Source organism: Pinus tabuliformis, chromosome J (assembly GCF_031772625.1).
Source record: "Pinus tabuliformis cultivar Carrire ecotype Pingquan chromosome J, CPIR1, whole genome shotgun sequence".
Classification (NCBI taxonomy): Eukaryota; Viridiplantae; Streptophyta; class Pinopsida; order Pinales; family Pinaceae; genus Pinus; species Pinus tabuliformis.
The window spans coordinates 929241436-929265078 of NC_142295.1; the positions used below are offsets into that span (position 1 = coordinate 929241436).

The window sequence follows — 23643 nt, forward strand, 5'->3', positions numbered from 1 at the left end:
CTAAGAGGGCTTCCCACAATATGAGAGAGACCCTTACAAAGATAAGAATCTAACAAAGCTAGACTCTTTCCCAAAAATGTATAACAATAACAAACTTGATGGAAAAAACTCTCCAAAAGTGATTCGTGAGGCTCAAAATGCCCACGGCTTAGATGAGTTTGCAACTCTCTCCCATGTGCTTAAGGCCTCCCTAGAAATCAGTCTTTGGATAGTGTGAGGGGGTCCTGCATACACACAAGTGAGTAGTTCCCCAAAGATTCTCCTCAAGCTCCTTGTTGCCCAATGCTCAAGCCTATGGTCTGCAAAACACAAAACCAATTGTCATTGTGAAGTTAGGAAAAATAAACCAAAAACTAAACTACAATTTAATATACAAAATACTAACTCAAGTAATAGGAGTGAACCCCCATACTTGCCTAGCTTTGGAAATGACTCTTGAATAGGAGATATAACTTTGAAAGAACTAGAATCAAAGAAGTATTTTAAATTTAAATGGATGATCAAGTAGCTATAGAGTAAGAAAACTCCATTTTTCTCTTCATGGGATTGAAAATTTTGAGCGAAAAAATGGTTGAGTCTTGGATCGTTGCGAATCTATGTTAAAATTGGCAACTAGGGCCAAACTTCATGTGGGTCACCTTATTCATCGCTGATTATATTTTTCTTAGATTCCTCTCGTTGAGAGGTGTAGGATTGATCTAAAGATCATCCGATTCCGATAAGTATTTATGGAGATATGAATTTATTTTGATTATGGACTAATTGTCAAAGTCGGCCAGCAACTTATGTAGGCTCAGAAGCCCAACAAACGCATCTATTCATCATCAACATTTTGCATATTAATACAGGATGTCTCCTCCTCATTTGGACCAATGTGGAAAAAGTCGCTGTCGGGATTAATTCGGCAAGGGTCCAAAAGTTGAAAAACTCGGCAAAGTCGGGAGTTTTTCGAAAAAATCGGCAAAAAGTCGGCAAAATTAAAAAAACACAAAATTATTCATTTTTTTTAATTTTTTTTAACATCTAGAGTATCCACAACATCAAATAAATGCATTTCCACATAAACATGTAAAGAAAGCTAATATATAATATGTATATGAAGTCTAGTGCTGCATCACATATCAAAATAGTGAATCCACTCCTGAATTTTGAGTCCTGTTTGAGTTTCAACTCTCAAGAGTCAAAATATCAACAAAAAATATAATAAATGTACATCATGAGTCATCTAAAAGTCATCAAGTAATCACTAATCAGTCACTGAGATCCTCTTCCCCTTTTAGGGGAATAGGGAATGGCTTTGCCTTTTCCTCTAAAGGAAGAAGACCCTGCCCCTGGGGATACAAAAGGAAATGGACTCAATCGTCCTCTAGAAGCTGATGGAAGAGGTGGCCTCTGTGCTACGCTGCCACTGCTGCTGCCCACCCTAGATGGTGTCACCTCCTCCTCAGCATCCTCATCCAGCTCTGCTACTGCCTCCTGACCCTGATGTTGCTCCGCCTCCTCCTCCTCTATCTCTAGCTCTCCCTCCTCTGCAACTGCTACATCCTCTAGATCCACACCTAACCAATCCGGGATCGTGTCCAAGATTGGCCTCTCAGTCTCGACTCTCCATGCAGCGGTGGTATCAATATTGTCCAATGAGATGGCTTCCACATCAGTAGGTTTCTGAAGCTGTCTCACCCACAATCGAAGATTGTAGTAGACGTATACCATGTCATTGAGGCGTTTGGATTCCAATCTGTATTAGGGTCATAGATTGTAAATTAGTACTTAGAAAATTTAAATATTAAAATTAATCAAATGAATTCAAAAAATTTAATTTGAAATCTTTTTAGTTTTTACCTGTTGCGCTTTTTGGAGTGTATTTTGTCAAATACACTCCAGTTGCGCTCACACCCAGAGGAACTGCATGTTTGGCTGAGCACTCGAATGGCAAGCTTTTGGAGATGTGGTACTCTGGCACCATAGCTTGTCCACCAAGCATCTACAAGTTAAAAGAAAAATGAGAAACATAAAAAAAAACATTGAAATTCTAAACTTGAAAATTTGAAACAAACTGAAACTTACCTGGCATTTTGGTCGTCCTATTCTTAATAGCCATGTCAAAACCAAATGTGCCACCTCCCATCCTATAGACCTCCATTTCTTTAGAAATCTCCTCACGTTCTCGCCCAGATGACACCATCCTCTCGACACAAGAGAAGAATCCATCCATCACCTCGGCATCAAATCTGAAACCACAAGCATAAGAAAATGCAGGGTTGAGGTAGACACCTGCAGCATGAATGGGGCGATGGAGGGTATTGTTCCATCGCTGATCAATCACTCCCCATATGACCTGTTGTTTCTCCAACCCCTCGTCTCCCTTATCTGCATAATAAGCACGGATGGCTTCTTTGGCCCTATCCATGGCCTCATACAAGTAGCCCATTGCGGGCTTCTCTCCATCAACCAACCGAAGAACCTTTACCAAAGGTTCTGAAATGGCACACACCTCCTCTACTCCTGCCCAAAAGCTCTGATCATATGAAACTAGTCTGCATATGCCCTCTCCCTCCGGTTTGCGGCTAATAGATAAAGAACGCCATTCCGCTGAGAGAAACATGCTCTTCACCTCCCACATAGAATTCAACAGAGACTGAAGAGATATGAAAGAAGTGGCAAATCGTGTAATGGCAGGCCGCACCAACTCTTTTTTGTTGGTGAATTTTCTCATCAAGCTAAGCACAGATGAATGATTATAAATAAATTTTGTTATGCTCTTGGATGATTCAACAATATCCCTCACAATAGGAATTTTACCTATATCCTCCAACATCAAGTCAATGCAATGAGCAGCACAAGGTGTCCAAAACAAGTTAGGATACCTCTCCATAAGCATCTTGCCAGCTGCAACATAATTTGCAGCGTTGTCCGTTATGACTTGGACAACATTGCTTGGGCCTACTTCCTGAATGAAGAGGTCCAACAACTCACATAATAAACGTGCATCTTTAATGTGGTCAAATGCATCAACAGATTTCATAAACATTGTCCCCTTGGGACAACTAACCAAGAAGTTAAGAAGGGTCCTACCCTTCTGGTCAGTCCAACCATCTGACATGACTGTGCATCCAGTGTGCTCCCATGATGCCCTAAACTCTGCCAATCTAGCAGTGCACTCAGTCTTTTCATCTTGAAGAAGAGGCCCTCTCAACTCTGCAAAGGTGGGGGCTTTGTACCCCGGGCCAACGACAGCAACAACATCAAACATAGGCTGGTAGAATGGGTTTGTCTTGGCAATGTTGAAGGGAACATCACTCCATAGAAGACACCTACTGTCCAACTTGTCAGCTTCTTCCTTTTCCTTTTTTTTCATTGATGATCTAATCCCAGGTTGTGAACCAGCTGCTGTTCTAGGAACAAAAAAAGATGAGATAGAAGGATGAGTACCACTACCCAATGTACCCATGGGTGAGGAAGGTGATGCTGCTGTAGAAACATTGCCACTCTCAATTCCCCCCACTCTTGAGCCCCCTGCAATTTGGTTTCTTAGTGTTGCCCTGGTGTCTTTTCCTTCCTCTTTATCCATCAATGATTGAATGGCCCGTCGGATGATTTCTGGAGTTGTCTCTTTGCAAAGTTCAATATTTTGGCCTGGAATTTGCCCCAAATGGAATTTTAATCTGTTGATGCCTCCTGACATATGCTTTCCACACAATTTGCAAGTCAAATACATTCTATTGACCGCCCCAGTTTCAGGTATAACATCAGGCTCACCAAACTCCCACATAGAATCCAAAATCCTCGGCATTTTGTTTTAAACTTTGAGCTAGAATTTAAAGTTTAAACCTGGGCACAAAAAGAATGGAAACAAATTCAAATCAGCAAATTATAATTAGTAATTTACTAATTTGTATTGCATTCAGAATTTAGAAACAAATTAGTAAATATTAAATAATAAATGTATGTACAGTGAACATACTCTGAGCGGCTGTTTTGAAGTTTTGAACAGTTATATAAAATTATAAATATTAAATAACAACATACATAATACATAATACATATATAACATACATATATAAATATTAAATACATACATATTACATAAATATAACATATAACATACATATTACAGTCATAAATATTAAATAATAACAATAAAATAAATATAAATAAATGTAAATAAAAAATTAACAATTTAACATACATATTACATAACAGCCGCTGTTTTGAATTTGACTGTTGAACAGTTATATAAAATTTAAATAATAACAATGTAACTGTAACATACAATTACATGTAACGTAACAGTTATAACTTATAAACTTATATATAATATATATTTTGTCCATTAAAATTTTAAATTGTTATTTGGATTCTGGAATCGATAATGGGCAGTGGGATCATAATATTAATAATCACTGTCTCTCAATTCAATATATCTTTCGGTGGAAGCACTAAATGCAGTCAATGAAACTATGAAATACGCACTGTAATAACTGTCTCTCAGTGAAAAAATGTTTCACATACAAACTCGGGTTTCTAGCTATCAATTGCTTGCATCATTGACAACTCTTCGAAGATCTTTATACTAAAAGGTCTTGGTATTCATAGTGGGCACAGTGAATATTTGAAGTTTGAACCGCTGAACGCTGAGCGGCTGCCGCTGGCGGCTCAACAGTTATAAACTAAAATATATATATAATATACATAAACCATAAATAAACCTAAAATTTAAATGATAACTGGATAACCGATAATGGGCCATGAGCACAAATGCATGGAGCCGGAGGTACCAAATGGCAAATACATACCTTGACGGCTTGCGGGGGCTCCTCTTGCAAATGCACACCGACAACTTCGCAGTCGAACTCGAAACCCTCGATTCTCCTCCACAGCGAACAAGCCAAAACACAATTAAAAAATAAAACGAACGATTTCCGGTTTTTATGCCCGCGGACCAATTTTTTTTAATGCAGCCGATTTTTTCGATCGACTCCCGATTTTATCGGGATTAATTCGATTTTATCGCGATTTTTTCGTTTCTTAAAAAGTCGGCAAAAAATCGGCCGATTTAATCCTTTTCTTGAAAAAATCGCATTTTGAGGAATAAATCCCGATTTTTTCGGGACTTTTTCCACACTGATTTGGACACACACTTCTCATCACATCTCTCTCTCTCCTGCGCAGAAAAGAGTCTCTTTCTCTCTCCTGCGCAAAAAGGACTCTATCTCTCACACGTGGAAAGGAGGACACAGATTTTAGGGCTGGAGCTGCAGATCGAAACTTTGACCAGCGTTGACCAGCATTCTCTCTCTGAACTGCGCAGTAGGTGAAGCTGACTCTCTTTGGAGGGCCGCATTTTTTGGTGAAGGAATCAAGGTGATCCGACCATTGGTTTGGCAAATATTCACTGCCCTAGTTTAAGGCTGATGCTGCTGATGTAAATCAGACTTTTCTACTATTTTCTCTCTGCTGAATTATTGAAGATAAAAGAAGATTTGATCAAAGGGTTTCCCCACATTGGGGTTTGTCCCTGGCTAGCCACCACATCTTGTGTCTCTTGTCTTGGCTTGTTTTCTGTTGATTGTTTAAATGTTCTATCTGCACTTTACTTAATGTACATGTGATTGCTAATTTGTGGATAATAAAAAAAAAGATAAGTAAACTGCTCTAAGCATAGAACATACCATAATTTAACATGGTATCAGAGCTGAGGTGAAGACAAAGCCCAAGCAAGAGCAAGAGCAAACACTGAAAACAAGGCTATCTAAAAAGAACTATAGGGTCCTCAACTCACTTCCCTGCTGAAGACAAACTCCGTGAGAATTCTGACTACCATGGATGGAAGATGTCTCTCGATCTAACATTAGAAGAACAAGAAGTGCTGGACCATGTGAGAGACGAAGCTGTCGAGCCTCCATCAAATGCATCCACTGCTGCCAGGAACAAATGGACCAAGGGAGAAGTCAAAGCAAAGAAAATCATCTGGGATTCTATCGACAAGTGCTTGGTGGCCTATGTTTCTGAGCTGAACACCTCCAAGGAAATCTACGATAGACTAGCGAGTTTATTAAAGTTAATGATGCAAATCAAGTTCTGTTTCTTAGAAATATGCTAAAGGAAATTAAGAAGGGCAAAGATGAAAATATGCAAGCATATTTCTTAAGGATCATCGAGATCAAGAACGATCTCCTATCGGGGAAGTAATTCCTGACAGGGAAATGGCAATCACAACTCTTGGAGGACTACCATGGTATATATTTAGGACTACTCTCCTCAACAATAATGTAATTCCTGGATTTGAGGAATTAATGGCAAGATGCATTCAAGAAGAAGCAAGAATGGAAGAACAGGAAATGCCCACACTTAAAGGTCATCTCGCTGCCTTTTCTTCTCATGCTAAAAGAAGAAACAATTTCGAGGCTAAATCCAAAAGGAAGACTAGACCAAAGGGTGGAAAAGGATGATGTTACCATTGCAATAAACCAGGTCATTATGCAAGGGAGTGTCCTAATAAAAGGAACTCACACCGGGATGATGATCAAAATCCCTCTCAAGGCAATCAAAGAAATGGCAAGTCAAATGGCCAAGGTAAAAGGAGTGCTGAAAATCAAGGAAGAGGACAACCATTCAAGAAGGCAAGAAATTCTAGGTATGAATCTAACACTGTTGACAATAAGCAGGATGAATATTATCTACCAACTGCTCTATCTACCTCTGCTCCTCTGGACTTGTTGGGACATTGGCTTATTAATAGTGGTGCCTCAAGGCACTTCACTGGTTACAAAGAAGTTCTCCATAATCTGATAGAGAAAGAAACCAACCTGGAAATTGTCCTTGGAGATAATATGAAATATCTCATGAAAGGTGTAGGCAATGTCTCTCTTAAATTGAATCAAGGTAATACAATCCACCTACAGGATGTATTATATGTACCTGATCTCAAAAGAACCTGGTGTCCGTTTTGGCAATGGAAGACAAAGGCTACAAGGTAGCTTTCAACGGTGGCAAGGTACGTGTATGGAAAAACAATATTAAAGATGCCTTCACTCTTGGGTTTCGAGTTGATTCATTATATCAAGTCGGACGAAGTCCGCTAGGTGTCATGTCTTCTGACACATCCCTTCAGTCCAAACTATGGCATCGGAGGTTTGCTCACCTTCATTATAAAGCTCTACCTGATGTAAGAAAAATGGTGACCAGGATGCCCGAGTTTAAATTGAAGCAAGAAGGTGTATGTCCCGGATGTGCCGAAGGAAAGCTAAAAAGGGGACCATTCCCCTCAAGCCTAAGCAAGACCTCCGATATATTGCAGTTAGTTCACTCAGACATATCTGGTATGATGCCTGTGAACTCCTTGGGAGGATATTCATATTACCTCACTTTTATAGATGACTATTCTCGCAAGACTTGGATATACTTCTTGAGAAAGAATGATGAAGTGTTCTCTTGGTTTTGACACTTCAAAGCCTTGATCGAGAATCAAACCAAAAAGAAGATCAAGATCTTAAGGACTGATAATGGGACTGAATATGAATCTAATGAATTTCATGACTTTTATAAAGAGGTTGGCATTAAGAGGGAGACTACTACACCATACACTCCTGCACAGAATGGTGTGGCAGAAAGGAAGAACCAAACGATTATGGAAGTTGTCTGTGTTATGCTCCATGATCAAAGACTTCCGAAGTTTCTATGGGCCGAAGCTGCAAACACCGCCGTATATGTACAAAACCAATGCCCCCATCAAGCATTGGGTTCCAAGACTCCCGAAGAAATGTTCACCGGTAAGAAACCTGACGTATCTCATTTTAGAATTTTTGGAAGCCCTGTATATTTTCATGTGTCAAAAGAGAAAAGAAACAAATTGGGTGCATCTAGAAAGAAAGGAATCTTCATGGGCTATAGTGAAAATACTAAGGGCTATAGAATCTATGTAGCCAGTCAAAGGGAAGTCGTGATTAGTCATGATGTCACCTTTGACAAAGATATGGCTCTCAGCAAGGTGAACAATCTTCCTACTGTGAGGAGCTCTCAAGAAGCTGACACCAGGGAACTGAAAGAAAAAGATGATGAAACAATGCCCGATGTGGAAGAATCCATCGATCCTATTGATCCTCCTCCGCCTGAGCCTTCCTCTTCAAGGAAGAGGCATTCATGGCTTAGGGGGACACATGATGATGATGAAGGACACATAGCTCCCCGTGGAACCTTCCGTGAAAGTAAGAAGTCGGACAGGTATCAGGGATACCTCACTATCATGAGCACGATTATCCAAAATGAGCCTTCATCATTTACAGATGTCGTCAAACATCAAGTATGGAAGGATGCTATCACTGAAGAATATGAGTCTATTATGAAGAATGATGTTTGGGATGTGATCCCCAGACCACAGGACAAGACAGTTGTCACTTCCAAATGGCTTTACAAGATAAAGCATGCAGCAGATGGAAGTACGAAAAAGTATAAGGCTCGTTTTGTCGCTCGTGACTTCTCCCAGAAGGAAGGTATAGACTATGACGAAATATTTGCACCTGTTGCTAGATATAGCACCATCCGCTCGATCATAGCCCTTGCGGCTTCACAAGGATCGAACCTACATCAGATGGATGTTAAGACTGCGTTCTTGCATGGTTCGATCAAAGAAGAGGTCTACGTAGAGCAACCAAAAGGATTTGAGATTTATGACCGAAAGTCTCATGTGTGCAGGCTGAAGAAGGCCCTCTATGGGCTAAAGCAAGCACCCCGAGCATGGTATGAGAGGATCGATAGCTACTTGATGAAGCTGGGATTCACTAGGAGTGAAGCCGATCCTAACCTTTACTTTAAGGTTGAAGATGGCAAACCTCTCATACTGGTGCTATATGTTGAAGACCTCTTTCTAACAGGTGCAGACCCTCTCACTCACAAATGTAAGAGGGACCTGGCTTCTGAATTCGAGATGAAAGATCTAGGACTCATGCATTATTTCCTAGGACTCTAAGTCTGGTAGAAACCAGGGGAAATTTTCCTATCTCAAGGAAAGTATGTGGTGAAGATACTAGAAAGATTCGGCATGGTGGACTGCAAGCCCGTAACTACCCCGATGGAGCTTAACTTTAAGAAGTTAAGCGGTAGTGCTGCCAGAACCGTTTTATGAAATGCTACCGAATATCGACAGCTCGTCGGAGCATTGATGTTCTTGGTGAACTCCGTCCGGGTATATGCTTTGCAGTCAACACTTTGAGCCAACATATGGTTGAGCCTCGTCACTCACATTGGATTGGTGCCAAGAATCCGCTGAGATATCTTCGTGGCACAATCATTCATGGATTAAGATACACTGCCAGAAATGTGAGACTACTTGGGTATACTGATGCTGATTGAACAGGCAATAAGGAGGATCGGAAGAACACATCCGGTTGTTGTTTCTCTTTAGGATCTGCCTCGATATCCTGGATGAGCAGGAAGCAAAAGTCGGTGGCTATGAGCACCACCGAGGCAGAATACATTGTTGCTGGCATGGCCTCCTGTGAGGTAGTCTGGTCGTGAAAGCTCTTCAGTGCGCTGTTTGGATTTACATTGGATACCACCGTGATTCTATGGGACAACCAGAGCGGGATCTGTTTATCAGAAAATACCGTATTTCATGATTGCTCCAAGCATATTGATATCAGGTACCACTATATTCAAGATATGGTTTAGAGAGGAGCAATAAGGCTCCAACATATCGGTACAGATGAACAAGTCACTGACATTCTGACAAAGCCCCTAGGAAAGATCAAATTCCTGACTTTTCGAGAACGACTTGGTGTCATTCAGAGACCCTCTGATGAGGGTCAAGCATGATGTACTGAGCTCTAGGAGCTCTAGGGCGGAGCGTGGGGTACTTCTTGGAGCGACATATGACCACAAGGTGACTCACCATCCCCTGTTGGTGCACTTTGTACATACTACAGGGTAAAAGGTTCAACCTTCCCCTATGACACCCCGTGGTGACTATGGAACATGATGATTAGTTCTCCTGTGGGCCTGGATGATATGTTCTCCATGGCAATTGTGGAACAAGATGATTCGTTCTCCTGTAGGCCAAGATGATTAGTTCTCCGTGGCATCCACTGGACAGGATGATTCGCTCTCCCGTGGACAGGATGATTCGCTCTCCTGTGGATAGGATGATTAGTTCTCCTGTTGAGGCATTCTAACCATGCAGTCTGGGACTCATGGGAAGTACCTCTCATCTAATCAATGAGCAGGGAAATGAGGATAGGGACCAGAGTAGTACCAATGGATGCATCATTGTATCTACTGTACTCTCTATGCTAGGATGACCACCATTGATCTAGGATCAATGATACTGGTCTGGGACTAGTGATAGTGGTACACACTCTGAGACTGACTTCGGGTCAGTGGAGGATGGTATACCGTATGATACATCCTCGATCATTTCTTCTTCTTCATAATTCGAGCAAAGCAGAGCAGAGCAAGAAGGGTCAAGTCATACCGGACAGTGCATTTAATGGATGGACAACAGTGACACTCCGATAGGTTGCAAATGAAGTTCTCCCTAGTTGAGAGGGAGTGTTAAAATTGGCAACTAGGGCCAAACTTCATGTGGGTCACCTTATTCATCGTTGATTATATTTTTCTTGGATTCCTCTCGTCGAGAGATGTAGGGTTGATCTAAAGATCATCCGATTCCGATAAGTATTTATGGAGATATGAATTTATTTTGATTATGGACTAATTGTCAAAGTCGGCCAGCAACTTATGTAGGTTCAGAAGCCCTACAGACGCATCTATTCATCATCAACATTTTGCATATAAATACAGGATGTCTCCTCCTCATTTGGACACACACTTCTCATCACATCTCTCTCTCCCCTATGCAGAAAAGAGTCTCTTCTCTCTCCTGCGTAGAAAGGACTCTATCTCTCACACATGTGGAAGGGAAGATGCAGATTTTAGGGCTGAAGCTGCAGATTGGAACTTTGACCAGTGTTGACCAGCATTCTCTCTCTCTGAACTATGCAGTAGGTGAAGTTGACTCTCTTTGGAAAGCTGCATTTTTTGGTGAAGGAATCAAGGTGATCCGACCAGGGCTGATGCCGCTGATGCTACCTATGTAAATTAGACTTTTGTACTATTTTCTCTCTGCTTAATTATTGAAGATAAAAGAAGATTTGATCAAAGGGTTTCCCCATATTGGGGTTTGTCCCTGGCTAGCCGCCACATCTTGTGTCTCTTGTCTTGGCTTGTTTTCTGTTGATCGTTTAAATGTTCTATCTGCACTTTACTTAATGTACATGTGATTGCTAATCTATGGATAATAAAAAGAAAGATAAGCAAATTGCTCTAAGCATAGAACATACCATAATTTAACACTCTAGGAGTGAGTTGATCTAATTGAGATTTCTCCCACTTTCAGATGGATTCTTGCACATAATACAAAAGATTTTTCCTACACACTTGAACAAGTATTAGTTTGCAACGGATTAGAACAATATAATGAGTAAGAGAGACCAAGCATTCCTCCTAAAATGAATTGGCAAGATTATCTCTAGAATACTACTCTAAATCAATGATATGTGCAAGATAGCTTGCATACATCAAACCAAGAAAGATGGGAAGTATAAACTAATATTAATTCAAAATGCAAAAGAAATTAAAGACAATAGCGATAGCATGAAAGGACATCACCTCATAACACTTGGAGAACACCAACCAAATAGCCCCAAAGTCTTGATTATATTAAGAAAGTATGCAAGTACAAAATGATAGAATTTCCTCAAGTCCAATAGCCCATAACATGATACAATATGAGAGCACATAACCTCATTATATAGAGAGTTGGGAGCAAATCCCAAGGCAGAATGCATGTGAGAACTGAACTTAGAGCAAATCGAAAGAAAGAGCAAGTCTAGTTCCAAGCGGAGATGACAGAGACACCAAGGCAAATCAAATTCCTCATTGGCACCAAAGGAAAATTGAATTCTCTTATATGGCATAGTAAACATATCCATGAGTGAACTAAAGAAATGAGATAACTCCAATCAAACCAAATCAAACTCGAATCAAGTGTCGCCACTTCAGATGATGATCCCGAAGATGCTCTATGCAAATCCCTAGGAACTATGTGATTTCCTCAAGTGAAACTCGTAATCCTCCATGTGAAGTGCTAAGTGTAGAAGCAACTCAAATTAATAGTGAGAAAATGCCCCACAAAATCTTCAATCTAAATATTTCGTAGAATATTCCTTCAATACATGAGTTCCTCTAATAAATTCGATTTTCCACATGTGCAACTACTGCTTTATCTCTAGGAAATTCGATTTTGCCAAATAATGGTGTATTTATGATGCAGTGTGCTCAGTCATCTTCTACATTTTCGTTAACTCAACTCTTTGACTTAGGATAATTTCCAAATCATTTCCATATCATTCTGTCACATGGAATAATTTATTTCTCTCTATTTTATTTAATTCTAACTTAGTTAAATGCCACAATTTCCACTAAACTTAAAAATGTGGGTTTTGAGGCTCCAAAACACATTATTAACTCCTCAAAGTGTGTCATAATAGAAAGTTGAGAGTGAGAGGTGTAATTTTTATTACTCATACACCATACAACTTCTCTAGACTACATTTATTACAATTTTTTACCTGCGTAAAATCTAAAAAATTAAAAAATGACTACCTAGACCTATCCAAATTCCATGAAAGTTTTTGTGTGATCTAGTATGGTAATATACATCGACTCTAGACACTAAGATGTATTAGGGGCTCAACCTTCAAACTGTCACCCCGATTTTGGGGTAAAAAGTGAGTGAAAAAACCTAGAAAATTATCTGCCTGTAAAAAAAGAAGAGATAATTAACTAGATAAAAAAACACTCCAAGGTGTACTCGTTTCTAATCGAGTCCCAACATCCTAGGCAGGTTACAGACTCAAAACTCCTCATTATTAGTATCACTTATTACAACTCCCCCCAGGGTGTGGAATCTGGGTACAAGAAAGATGAGAAAAATAGAAGTAGAGTTAAAAAACTTTGTTGACTGATGATATGTGATGGTACAAGTGTCCTCTAGATCATCCTTGGGCATGGAGTCTTTCATATAATTATCAGGTGCCATCCAGTGATCAACATATGCCATCATCATTGTCTCTCAAGGTACATACCCCACCCGGGTGTTCACAGAGTATGACTTTTGTTGGACTATTCTTATCTTGGATAGCTAGTCCTCAAAGAATATCGATCTACAACTACTCTTATCTTGGATGCCCTACCTCATCCTCAAGAGTATCGAATGTCAAATGCTTACCCAATCCTCCATTTTGTCTTCCCAAGTGAAGACAAGAATGACATGCCTATCTCTCCCTCTCAACAGGGGAAGATACATCAACCAAACCAAGCTTGTCTCTCAAATACACAAGCTTCTTATTGGGAAGATATTTTGTCAATATGTCAGCTACCTCCTCATCAATGGAGATGTATTGTAGCTGCAGCACACCATCTTGTACTAGCTTCCGAATGGAGTGATACTTGTTGATATGCTTTGTATTTCCATGAAATACTGGGTCTTCAGACAATCCTATACAACTGGTGTTATCACAATGTATCATTGTAGGGTCCATTGATCCTTCAAATAGGTCAGAAAGCAACTTCCTTAACCAAACAACTTCTGCTTACTTCATAGGCTGCAATATACTCATCCTCAGCACTACTCAAAAGCAATTGTTTCTTGCTTTCTTCTCATCCATGAGATCATGGAGGATAACAAACTAAAACATCCTCTCGTACTGCTCCTTCCATCCTACTCACTTCCTCCCTAGTCGGAATCTGTATATCCAATCAAGTGGACATCATTCCTTCTATGATATTTCAGACAGTAGTGGATGGTTCCTTGCAGATATCTTAGTCTATGTTTTTCTGTTATCCAATGATCATACCTCAGCTCCACTTGGAATTGACTGATAACATTCACTGCAGAACATATGTCTGGTCAAGTGTTCACCAAGTACATCAGAGAGCCAATCAATTGTCTATACTTCGAAGGATCCACATGGCTTGATTTGGAACTCCTTAGTCTTTTCAAGTTTGTGATCATCGCGGTTGTCATTGGTTCGCAATCCATCATGTCAAACTTCTTCAACATCTTGATCACATAATTTCCTTGACCTAGATAGATCTCATCAGGTCCTTGCCAAACTTCGAATTCCAAATAGTAGTGCATCAACCCTAGATATTTCATGTCAAATTTTGTTGCTAGTTGCTTCTTACATTCTTCAATTCGACCTTCCACACTTGTCAAGAGAAGATCATCCACATACAGAAGAATGATTACTGACTCTCCCTTCACAACCTTAATATAAAGGTTCAAATCAACAAAACTCTTTGTGAAGCCTAATCTCTGAAGGCATGCACCCATCCGAGCATACCATGCCCTTGGTGCTTGCTTGAGGCCATATAATGCCTTCTTCAATCTACAGAGATATGTCTTTTTGTATTCAACTTCAAATCCCAAGGGTTGTTCTCTATAGACTTTCTCATCAATTGTGTCATTCAGGAATGCAGTCTTGCCATCCATTTGGTAGATGTTCCATCCTATCGATGTTTCCAAAGAGACCAACGAACGAATAGTTGTATATCTTGTTGTTGGAGCAAATGTCTCTTCATAGTCGATGCCTTCCTATTGAAAGAAGCCCCTAGCAACAAATCTTGCCTTATATTTATCAATGCTTCCATCTGCTGCATGTTTGATCTTGTAGAACCATTTGGAAGTTACCACAAATTTGTCTTCGAGCTTAGGTACGATCTCCCAAACTCCATTCTTCATTACAGATTGATATTCTTCATTCATGGCATCCTTCCATTCTTGGTGATTAACAACTTCTTCAAAAGTGGATTGCTCTACTTCTATTAGTTTTGTCATGTAGGTTGCATACCTAGAATATTGTTTGGGCTTCTTGCTTTCCCTGAATGTATCTTGAGTTGCTCCATGACCGTCTACATCTAGAAGTGTAGACTTCAACCAGTTAGGTCTTTTTCTAGTTTCGGGGATTACTGTATGTTGTATAGGTTCACAGGGACTTTCATCTTCATGATTTGATTCTTCTTCCCTAGTAACTTCTTCTTTGAATACCGGAAGTTCTTCATCATCAGAGTCCATAGGGAGATCCTTTGATTTCTTGAATGCAATACTTTCGTCAAATATCACATCTCGACAGACTTTTATCCAATGTCCTTCCTTTATGTAGATCTTATAGGCCTTAGAAGAGTTATTATAGCCCACAAATGTTCCCTTCATGCCAAATGAATCCAGCTTCTTCCTTTTTCCCTTAGGTATATGAATATAGATAGGACAACCAAAGATTCATAGATGATCTATGGATGGTTTCTTTCCAGTGAACACTTCTTTGGGAGTTGTGTTATCTAGTGATTTGTGGGGACTTCAATTTTGTATGTATACAACTGTCTTTGTAGCCTTACCCCACAAAAATTTCGGTAAATCTTGATCGTGTAGCATTGCTTTTACACTTTCTTCAATGGATCGATTCTCTCATTCTGCATCTCCATTTTGTTTGGGATTATATGGGACTATCAGCTCTCTCTTAATCGTAGACTCCTTACATAAAGCTATGATTTCCTTAGATGTGTATTCTCTTCCATTATTGGATCTTAATATCTTGATTCTTCTTTCTGTAAGGTTCTCTACTTCAACTTTGAATTCTTGAAATTTGGTACATACTTCATCCTTGGATTTCATTAGGTAAACCCAAGTTTTCCTTGAACGGTCATCTATAAACGTGACATAATATAGATGACCTCCAAGTGATTTGGGAGTCATAGGATCAAAAAAAACATCGGAATAAATAAGATCCAAGATTTCTTTTGATTGTGAAGCACTGCTTCCAAATGGTCTCTTGGTGTTCTTATCCAATGCACACCCCTTGCATACTCCTTCGTGATCTTCTTTTTGTTTAGGGATTCTATCTACTATTGAATTTAGAGTTGGAAGGATTTTGATATGGAGATGACCGAATCTTCTATGCCCAAGTTCACATGGGCTGATTTCAATTTTAACTAAAGCTTGAGCAAAAGGAGATAGCAACCTATAATGTCTTCCTTCACGAATCCCAATCACTCTAACATTTTCTATACTTGAGTTTTTACCCCATACTACAACTTTTCCATCAATGAAAGCCACTCTATCACCTTTATCTTCTAGACTTGAAATGGAGAGTAAGTTCTTATGCAAACCTGGAACAAATAGGATGTTGTTGAGATGAATATTGCCTCCATTCTCCAGCTCTATTGAGGTTGATCTAATTCCTCTTACAGGATAGCTCTTATTATCACCAAGCTCTATGGAGTAAGAAGACTTTCCTTTTGACAATGTTTTTAGTTGTTTGTGATGACCGATCATGTGCCTTGATGCTCCACTATCGATCACCCAAATACTCTCATCTTGAAATGTGCCAGTGAGTGCTGAGAAGAGTTTTTCGTCCTTTGTCTTGGTCACTTCTTTCTTTGGGGTAAATAGGAGATCCCATACTTCTTTGATGCATTTCTTGAGATGACTTGCCATCTTTGAACACTTCTTTAGAAATTTCTTCAATGTAGTAGAGATCTTCATAATGCCCTTTGCCAACCTTAGCTCTGATACCATGTTGAGAAATCTAAAGTGCAATGGTTAAGATGATTCCTCTTTTTATGATAACTGCTTGTGATGTCTTTTTACCTTTTCTTACTTATTAGCTTCTTCACTTATTATTTTGTTTAGATATCATCAAACAACTATAAAATACAAGGACAATAGTACACAAGAACACAAAATGTACGCTGCAAGCCAGGGCCAAAACCTCTCAACTTGAGAGGAAAAACTACAAAATCTCCTCTTCTTATAGATTCTTCAATTGACGAATTCCAAGACCTCTAGACCAAGATCAATACCCTCCAAGACCAAGTCCAACCTTTCTAAATGATGTGTTTCCCTTGTCCAAGTCAAACCTAGTCAAATCTCTTCCAACAACACAACTTCGACCCCCGGCTTTAGGATTTCGGCCTCTACTGCAGGTCTGAAATTTTCGGCCCCCTGCGACTATAATTGCATCCACACATGTGAGCGAAATTAGCCTTACAAGGCCTCCCAACAACTTCACTTGTCTTGCTTCCTTGTCTAGGGCTAGTAGGAGACCTAATAGACCCTTCTTCCAGCAAATAGAGAATTTTGACCTTGAGGCTGCAAACCCTAGTTTCTCTTCTTTGCACGTTTGAGAGAGAATTATCCCAAAAACAATCTTTCTTCATCCTCTTCCTTTTTCGCTTTCCTTCTTGCTCTTCTCCTTTGCTTGAATGAGTGAGTGAATCAATGTGTCTCAAGGAGGTAGAGTTCCCTCGTTTATATAGGCTCTTCAAGGTGGATGTAGATCCTCAAAATAGGCTGACTTCCCAGCTGCCAGGGCGACCTTGTCTTGAAGGCTATTTTGACACTTTTAATGACAAAAATAATTTTCTTTACAAGTTACAATGTGCTCGATGGGGTCTTCAACTTATGGCAATGACTCTTTTGACTTCTTGACCTAGGACAAACTGTAGAGGCACTCAATGGGTGCTTGACCTATAAAATAAAAGACCTTGAGCATGAAACCCATGCTCCAAAAATAATAATAAATTTTTTCTTTAATTTTACAATATACATGAATCAAAAGAACTTTTCATATTGAAGATCGAACCTAGTTACACTTTTTCAATAGATGGTAAAAGTCAAAAAATTGTCAACAAGATTGTTTAAAAGAAATAATCTTAATTGCTAGCTGCTTCTTTCCTACAGCAGATATGGAATTCCAATTGGTGCTCCACTAGGCCTGTGTAGATTCTCTTTGTCTTCGTACTGTATATACTGTGTACATATAATATGATCTCTTGCTGCATGATTCGTCATTAGCCCCTTTCTGTTGTATACCTGGGAAACAAATGTGTTATGTCTGTTTATCGATAATAAATCCTGCTGTAACATTTAGACGTACTTTTTAGTCTGCTTTTGGAATCATAATTAGGGTTTCATATTCATGCCCATGCCAGCTCTGATTGCTTCGAAGGTTCAATGGTTGTTTATTGTTCAAATATGTGCATGTGTATGGTAAATTGCAGCATATTGCAAATATTTTTTCTGCTGAACACATACTATATGTTGCTGCTCAACAAATGTTATTTGTTGCTGGTATGCAACAGTTTTCCTTCCACCGTCGTCTATCGAATGATTTTTCAAATTGTGTACATTTCATCATTAAGTATTAAAAAAATGTTTGGCGTCTTTTCAAAATTAATATCTTATGTCTTTCCTTGGGCTCTCTTTTTTCGATTGCTTGGAACCTTGTCCTACACAAATCATTTCATGGATCAGATCATCTGTTCATCTCTGCTACCATTGGCTTTTAGAAATTCACACAAACACTTGGGAGAAATCATAGATCTCTCTATTTCTTTATTAGGAATTAGTATTTTTATTTGAAATCCAGTAACTATTTTGGATGATGAAATGGTATATATCAAATATTAATATTATATAATTCAATTTATTTTAGCATTTTCAAAAACAAAGTTTTCAATCCAAAATTGCAATTCAATTATTTATTTTGTAATCAAATTCCAATTAAATTAATGATTTTGTAATCAAATTCCAATAATAATAAATCGGAAAAAATAAAAATATTAAAACATATAACCATTTCCTTTAAAAAAAATCCATTCTCGTCATTTTCTGTTTTCTCCTAAAAGGTGTCTTCTATGCTAACTAGTGCACAAATTTTGGAATAGCGAATTTGCTATCAGTCTTGTTAGCCAGATTTGAAATTATACACAACTTTTGGAATAGTGCATTTGCTATCATTCTTGTTAGCTACTTTTGAACATGTTTAGTTTGAGTAAATGAGTTAGAATCTGACTTATAGTGATTTGATGTAACTGCTCAGTAGTGTGCTTTCGCTATCATTTTTGTTAGCCATTTGATGTGACTGCCCCTTTTCCATGTTGCTATCAATGGTTAGCGTCGGTTGTTGTTCCAATCATTAAACCAGTACCATTTTAACACTTATTTGATTGACTGATATTGAAACGGGAAATACTTTCCTCGTTTTACAATATTAATGCTTCTAATCCATCCCAACAAGAACAATCACGACGCTATTTTCTAATCCATCCCAACAAGAACAATCACGACGCTATTGTGTAAATGGAGTAGAAACACTCAATAGGTTGTCCTCCAAGTATTTCCAGGGATTTTTTTTTAAGATTATGTTTGATATCTCACTCTTGTGCTTTGACATTTTTCTTTTATTCGTTGCAGGTTACAGCCATAGGCCAGATGAATATGCATCCATTGATGATATTTCCAATGGAGTTAAGGTATTAGCGGTAACATTAGCTAAACTATCTTCAAACTAATTTCCAATGGAGTCAAGGTATTTCCGGTAACAAATTTCATTATGACGTCTTTATCTAACATCCATGACAATTCCATTTTTATGGGGTTTCTATGATACACCAATTACAGTTTATTGAATACTTATTTTGGGGCTTCTTATATCGAAAGATTACATTAGCTGACAAAAGAGCTGGAGACTTCCATTACCACTTCAAGAGAATATTTAGAAAACGAGGGCAACCATGCTATATAGTCAACATGAAAAAGCAAGTCAGCAAGTCTTTTAATAACAGATTCAAATCTCGAATGGACTGATTGCAACTTTCTAAGTACTAACAATAATAATTAATGTTAGATCTAAGACTTTTGTGATCCATAATGTAGAAATAATTCTTTTGGATTAATGACATTGTTAGGATTAATAATTAACTTACATTATATAGATCTACTTTTCTCAGTTCGAATCCTTTGTAATAAAATAACCCACCTCGTTAATCGTCAGTTGTGCCAATTCACATTCAATGGCATCTTAGAAGTAGTTGATATTTATATAGATTCGCTTTGTCTTTCGTCCAAAATCGCAAGATATTTATGTTGGCAATAGTTAACTTTTTGTGGTTATATTCAGAAATATCCAACAAGCTAATTCATGTTGTCATATCTGGAAAAATCAAGCACCCTAATTCATGGTTGAATTTTACCATTGCATATTGTAGCTCCTCGCAGAGTGTTGAGAATAGAAGAAAAGAAATAGGCATGGTTTCATTGTGATATATTTTCTATTAACTCCTTGTACCATATAATATTTTAGCGATGCAATTTAATACTAGTTTAGAGATTGGGCTAAGTATGTTTAGAGATGTTTAATATATAATTATGTTGATAGATGTGTTTATTTTGGAATAGGGTTTCTAGAATTTTAATTTAATTATCAATAATTATTAGATGGATTGCAGAGATTTAACCTCCATGGAATATTTTAGAATATTCTGAGTAATGTTGAAGTTTGTAGCTATGGCCGTCTTCATATTATGTATTTATCATTGATATACATGCTACATAATATCATTGATGTACATGTAAAGCATGATCTTCATGCTCCAAATTTTTTTTTATTTATTAAAAAAGTCAGATTTGAAATCCCAAGTGTCTAAGCCGACCTCTCTTCTCCTCAAGTTGACTTTGTCCCCTTTGGCACCCATTCGACCTCATGTTTGCCTATAAATTGAAGCTCTTTGTCCTCCTCAAAGGTACAACTCACACAAAGAGAATAACAATTCGTCGAAGCATATACAAGCAAGTCATAGGCATCTGAATCACGAAAAGAAACCGATAAAAGAATTTTATTGAATTACATATTATCTTTGTGAAGAACAAAGCTATTATCTTGTCTCATATCTGAACCTATGGTGACGCTTGAGCTAATTTGACCATGTGATACTTGTGAGCAGATCCGAACTTGTAGTGATACTTGGGAACAAATTCAAACCTGTTGTAATACTTGGGCACAGATCTGACACTGTGGTAATACTTGTGAGCAGTCTGAACCTGTTTGAACAGAGATCCGAATTTGTGAAGAGATCTGAACCTGTAAAGAGATCCAAACTTGTGAAGAGATCCAAATTGGTACAGAAGTCTGTGGTTTATTGTGCGACAGAGATCCAATCTAGTATAGAGGATTTGTGATAACTTCAAAGGCTAGCAATTGTCAGAGAGGGTTGAATTAGACACTTGGTGAAGCTAACCATAACTTGAATTTGATATCTCTTGTCAGATTGGTGCTCTAAAAAAAGAAGATTGTTGGGTTTTTCCCTTGTGGGTTTTTCCCTGGCCACTGGCCTAATTTCAAGTGTCTCTTATCTATTGTGCACTGTGACTACTTTCTTGTCATTTCTATTAGTTGAATTTCTTAAGTGTAATTATTTGATGAAGAAGAATGATTAAAAAGAAGCCCTAATATTTCACAAATAATTATCAATAGTTCAGAAATAGTACTTGTACACATTGTACTTCATTTCTCAACATTGTATCAAAGCTTTGGTAAAAGAAGAAAGTTGGAGAACACATTTTGTTAATTTCCTCTCTCTCTCTCAAGGAAGAAATCTATTATCTCTATGTACAAGATCTATGAGCAAATGATTTCCTCGTGCAAGGAAGGAAATGAACTTGAAGGAGCATCAAACTTCAAGGCATGTAAGAAAAGGATTGATCTTGTCCTAGAAGAACATGAAGTGTTGCAATTTGTCCAAGGTAAAGTGCCTAAACCAGATGACAATGATACTACAGGAAAAGCAAGGTTCAAGAAGGGTCAAGGACCAAGGAAAAACCCCACAAGAGGGAAAACCCTTTCAAATTCTTCTTCTATTAAATTGTCATCAAATGTTTAGTGGAGAGATTACAATGTCCAATTCATCAATCAAGAGGCAAAGTCAAACCTTTGACTATCTGTTAAGTTATGGTATGTTCTATGCTTATAACAGTTTACTTCTTTTCCTTATTATATTCCACAGATTAGCAATCGCATGTACATAAAGTAAAGTGCAGATAGAACATTAAACGATCGACAGAAAACAAGCCAAGACAAGAGACACAAGATGTGGCAGCTAGCCAGGGACAAACCCCACAATGTGTGGGGAAACCCTTTGATCAAATCTTCTTTTATTTTCAATAATTCAGCAGAGAGAAATAGTACAATAAATCTGATTCATATCAGCAGTAGCAAACCCTAGATCAGCAACATCAGCATTAGCAACTTCATCATCAAACTAGCGCAGACGATATCTCACAAACCGACTGTCGGATCGGCTTGATTCCACCATCAAAAGTTGCGGCTTCCAGAGGAGGTTCAGATGAACCTACAACGCAGCTCAGATGAGGAGATCTTCTAGTACACGTAGGTCAAACTTTACTTCTGCAGTTGCAACTTCAGTTTCGGCAGCTTCCGGCTTCAAACTAGGGAAATCGATATTTTGCAAACTGTCTGTCGGATTGACTTGATTCCACCACCAAAAGTTGTGGCTTTCAGAGGAGGTTCAGAGGAACTTATAGCACAATTCAGATGAGGAGATTTTCTAGTCCACGCAAGTCAATCTTTACTTCTGCAGTTGCAGCTTTAGTTTCAACAGCTTCCGCCTTCACATCTGTGAGGGAGAGACCCTTTTCTGCGCAGTAGCGAAAGAGAGAGATGTAATGAGATGAGTGAGTCCAAATGAGGAAAAGTCCTCTTGTATTTATACACAATGTTGGTGTTTGAATAGATGCAGCTGTTGGGCTTCTGAGCCTACATGAGTTGTAGGTCGACTTGATAATAATTCCATAATCAAAATAAATTCATATCTCCATGAATACTTATCGGAATTGGATGATCTTTATATCAATCCTACACCTCTCGACGAGAGGAATCTAATAAAAATATTATCAGCCATGAATAAGATGACCCACATGAAGTTTGGCCCTAGTTGCCAATTTTAACACTCCCTCTCAACTAGGGAGAACTTCATCTGATATCTATCTATCAATCATTACTATTCATCCATCAAATGCACTGCCCTCTACAGCCTGACCCTTGCCCTGCTCTGCTCTATTCTGCCTGTTCTACTTTGTCTTGTTTTGTCTTGTACTGATCTGTATTGTTTTGCTCTGTTCTGCTCTGCTCTTACATTGTTCTGTTCTTCTCTACTTTTGTCTGAATTATGAAGAAGAAGCAATGATCGAGGATGTATCATACTGACTCAAACTCAGTCTCAGAGTATGTACCACTGGTCCAGACCAGTCTCAACCAACCCGAAGTCAGCGTCATAGTGATTACAACTCCACTAGTCCCAGACTAGTATCATCCTCCACTGACTCAAAGTCAGTGTCAGAGTGTGTACCACTAGTCCCAGACCAGTCTCAACCGACCCGAAGTTAGCTCAAAAGTAAGTACCACTACTACCACTGGTTCCAGACCAGTATCGCAGTCTCAAAGAGTGTACCACTGGTCCCAGACCAGTCTCAATCGACCCGAAGTCAGTGTCATAGTATGGTACAACTCTTACCACTGGTCCCAGACCAGTATCATTGATCCCAGATCAATGGAGGTCATCCTAGTGTAGGGAGTACAATAGATACAATGATGCGTCCATCGTACTACTATGGTCCCTAACTTCATTTCCCTGCTCATTGATCAGATGAGAGGTACTTCCCATGAGTCCCAGACTACATGGGTAGGATGCCTCGACAGGAGAACTAATCAATCATGTCCTCACAGGAGA

The 23643-nt window shown here is 38.7% G+C and overlaps 2 protein-coding genes across 2 annotated transcripts in view; one reads left to right on the plus strand and one right to left on the minus strand.

Moving 5' to 3' along the window:
• The window catches only part of UAH (ureidoglycolate amidohydrolase), a 316347-nt gene extending 296596 nt beyond the window's left edge, over positions 1-19751 (plus strand). Inside the window, exon 12 of the mRNA XM_089381136.1 lies at positions 19313-19751. Within this exon, the coding sequence (XP_089237262.1) occupies positions 19313-19410 (98 nt within the window). The 3' untranslated portion in view covers positions 19411-19751. The remainder of the gene's footprint in view (positions 1-19312) is intronic.
• LOC149229812 (uncharacterized) lies at positions 1415-3793 on the minus strand. The gene is made up of 2 exons (XM_089376878.1): positions 1843-3793; positions 1415-1738 (listed from the first exon to the last, which is right to left on the minus strand). Exon 1 carries the CDS (start codon positions 3791-3793, stop codon positions 2033-2035), a length of 1761 nt encoding a protein of 586 aa, XP_089233004.1. The 3' UTR covers positions 1415-1738; positions 1843-2032.
• Positions 19752-23643: the final 3892 nt, after the last annotated feature.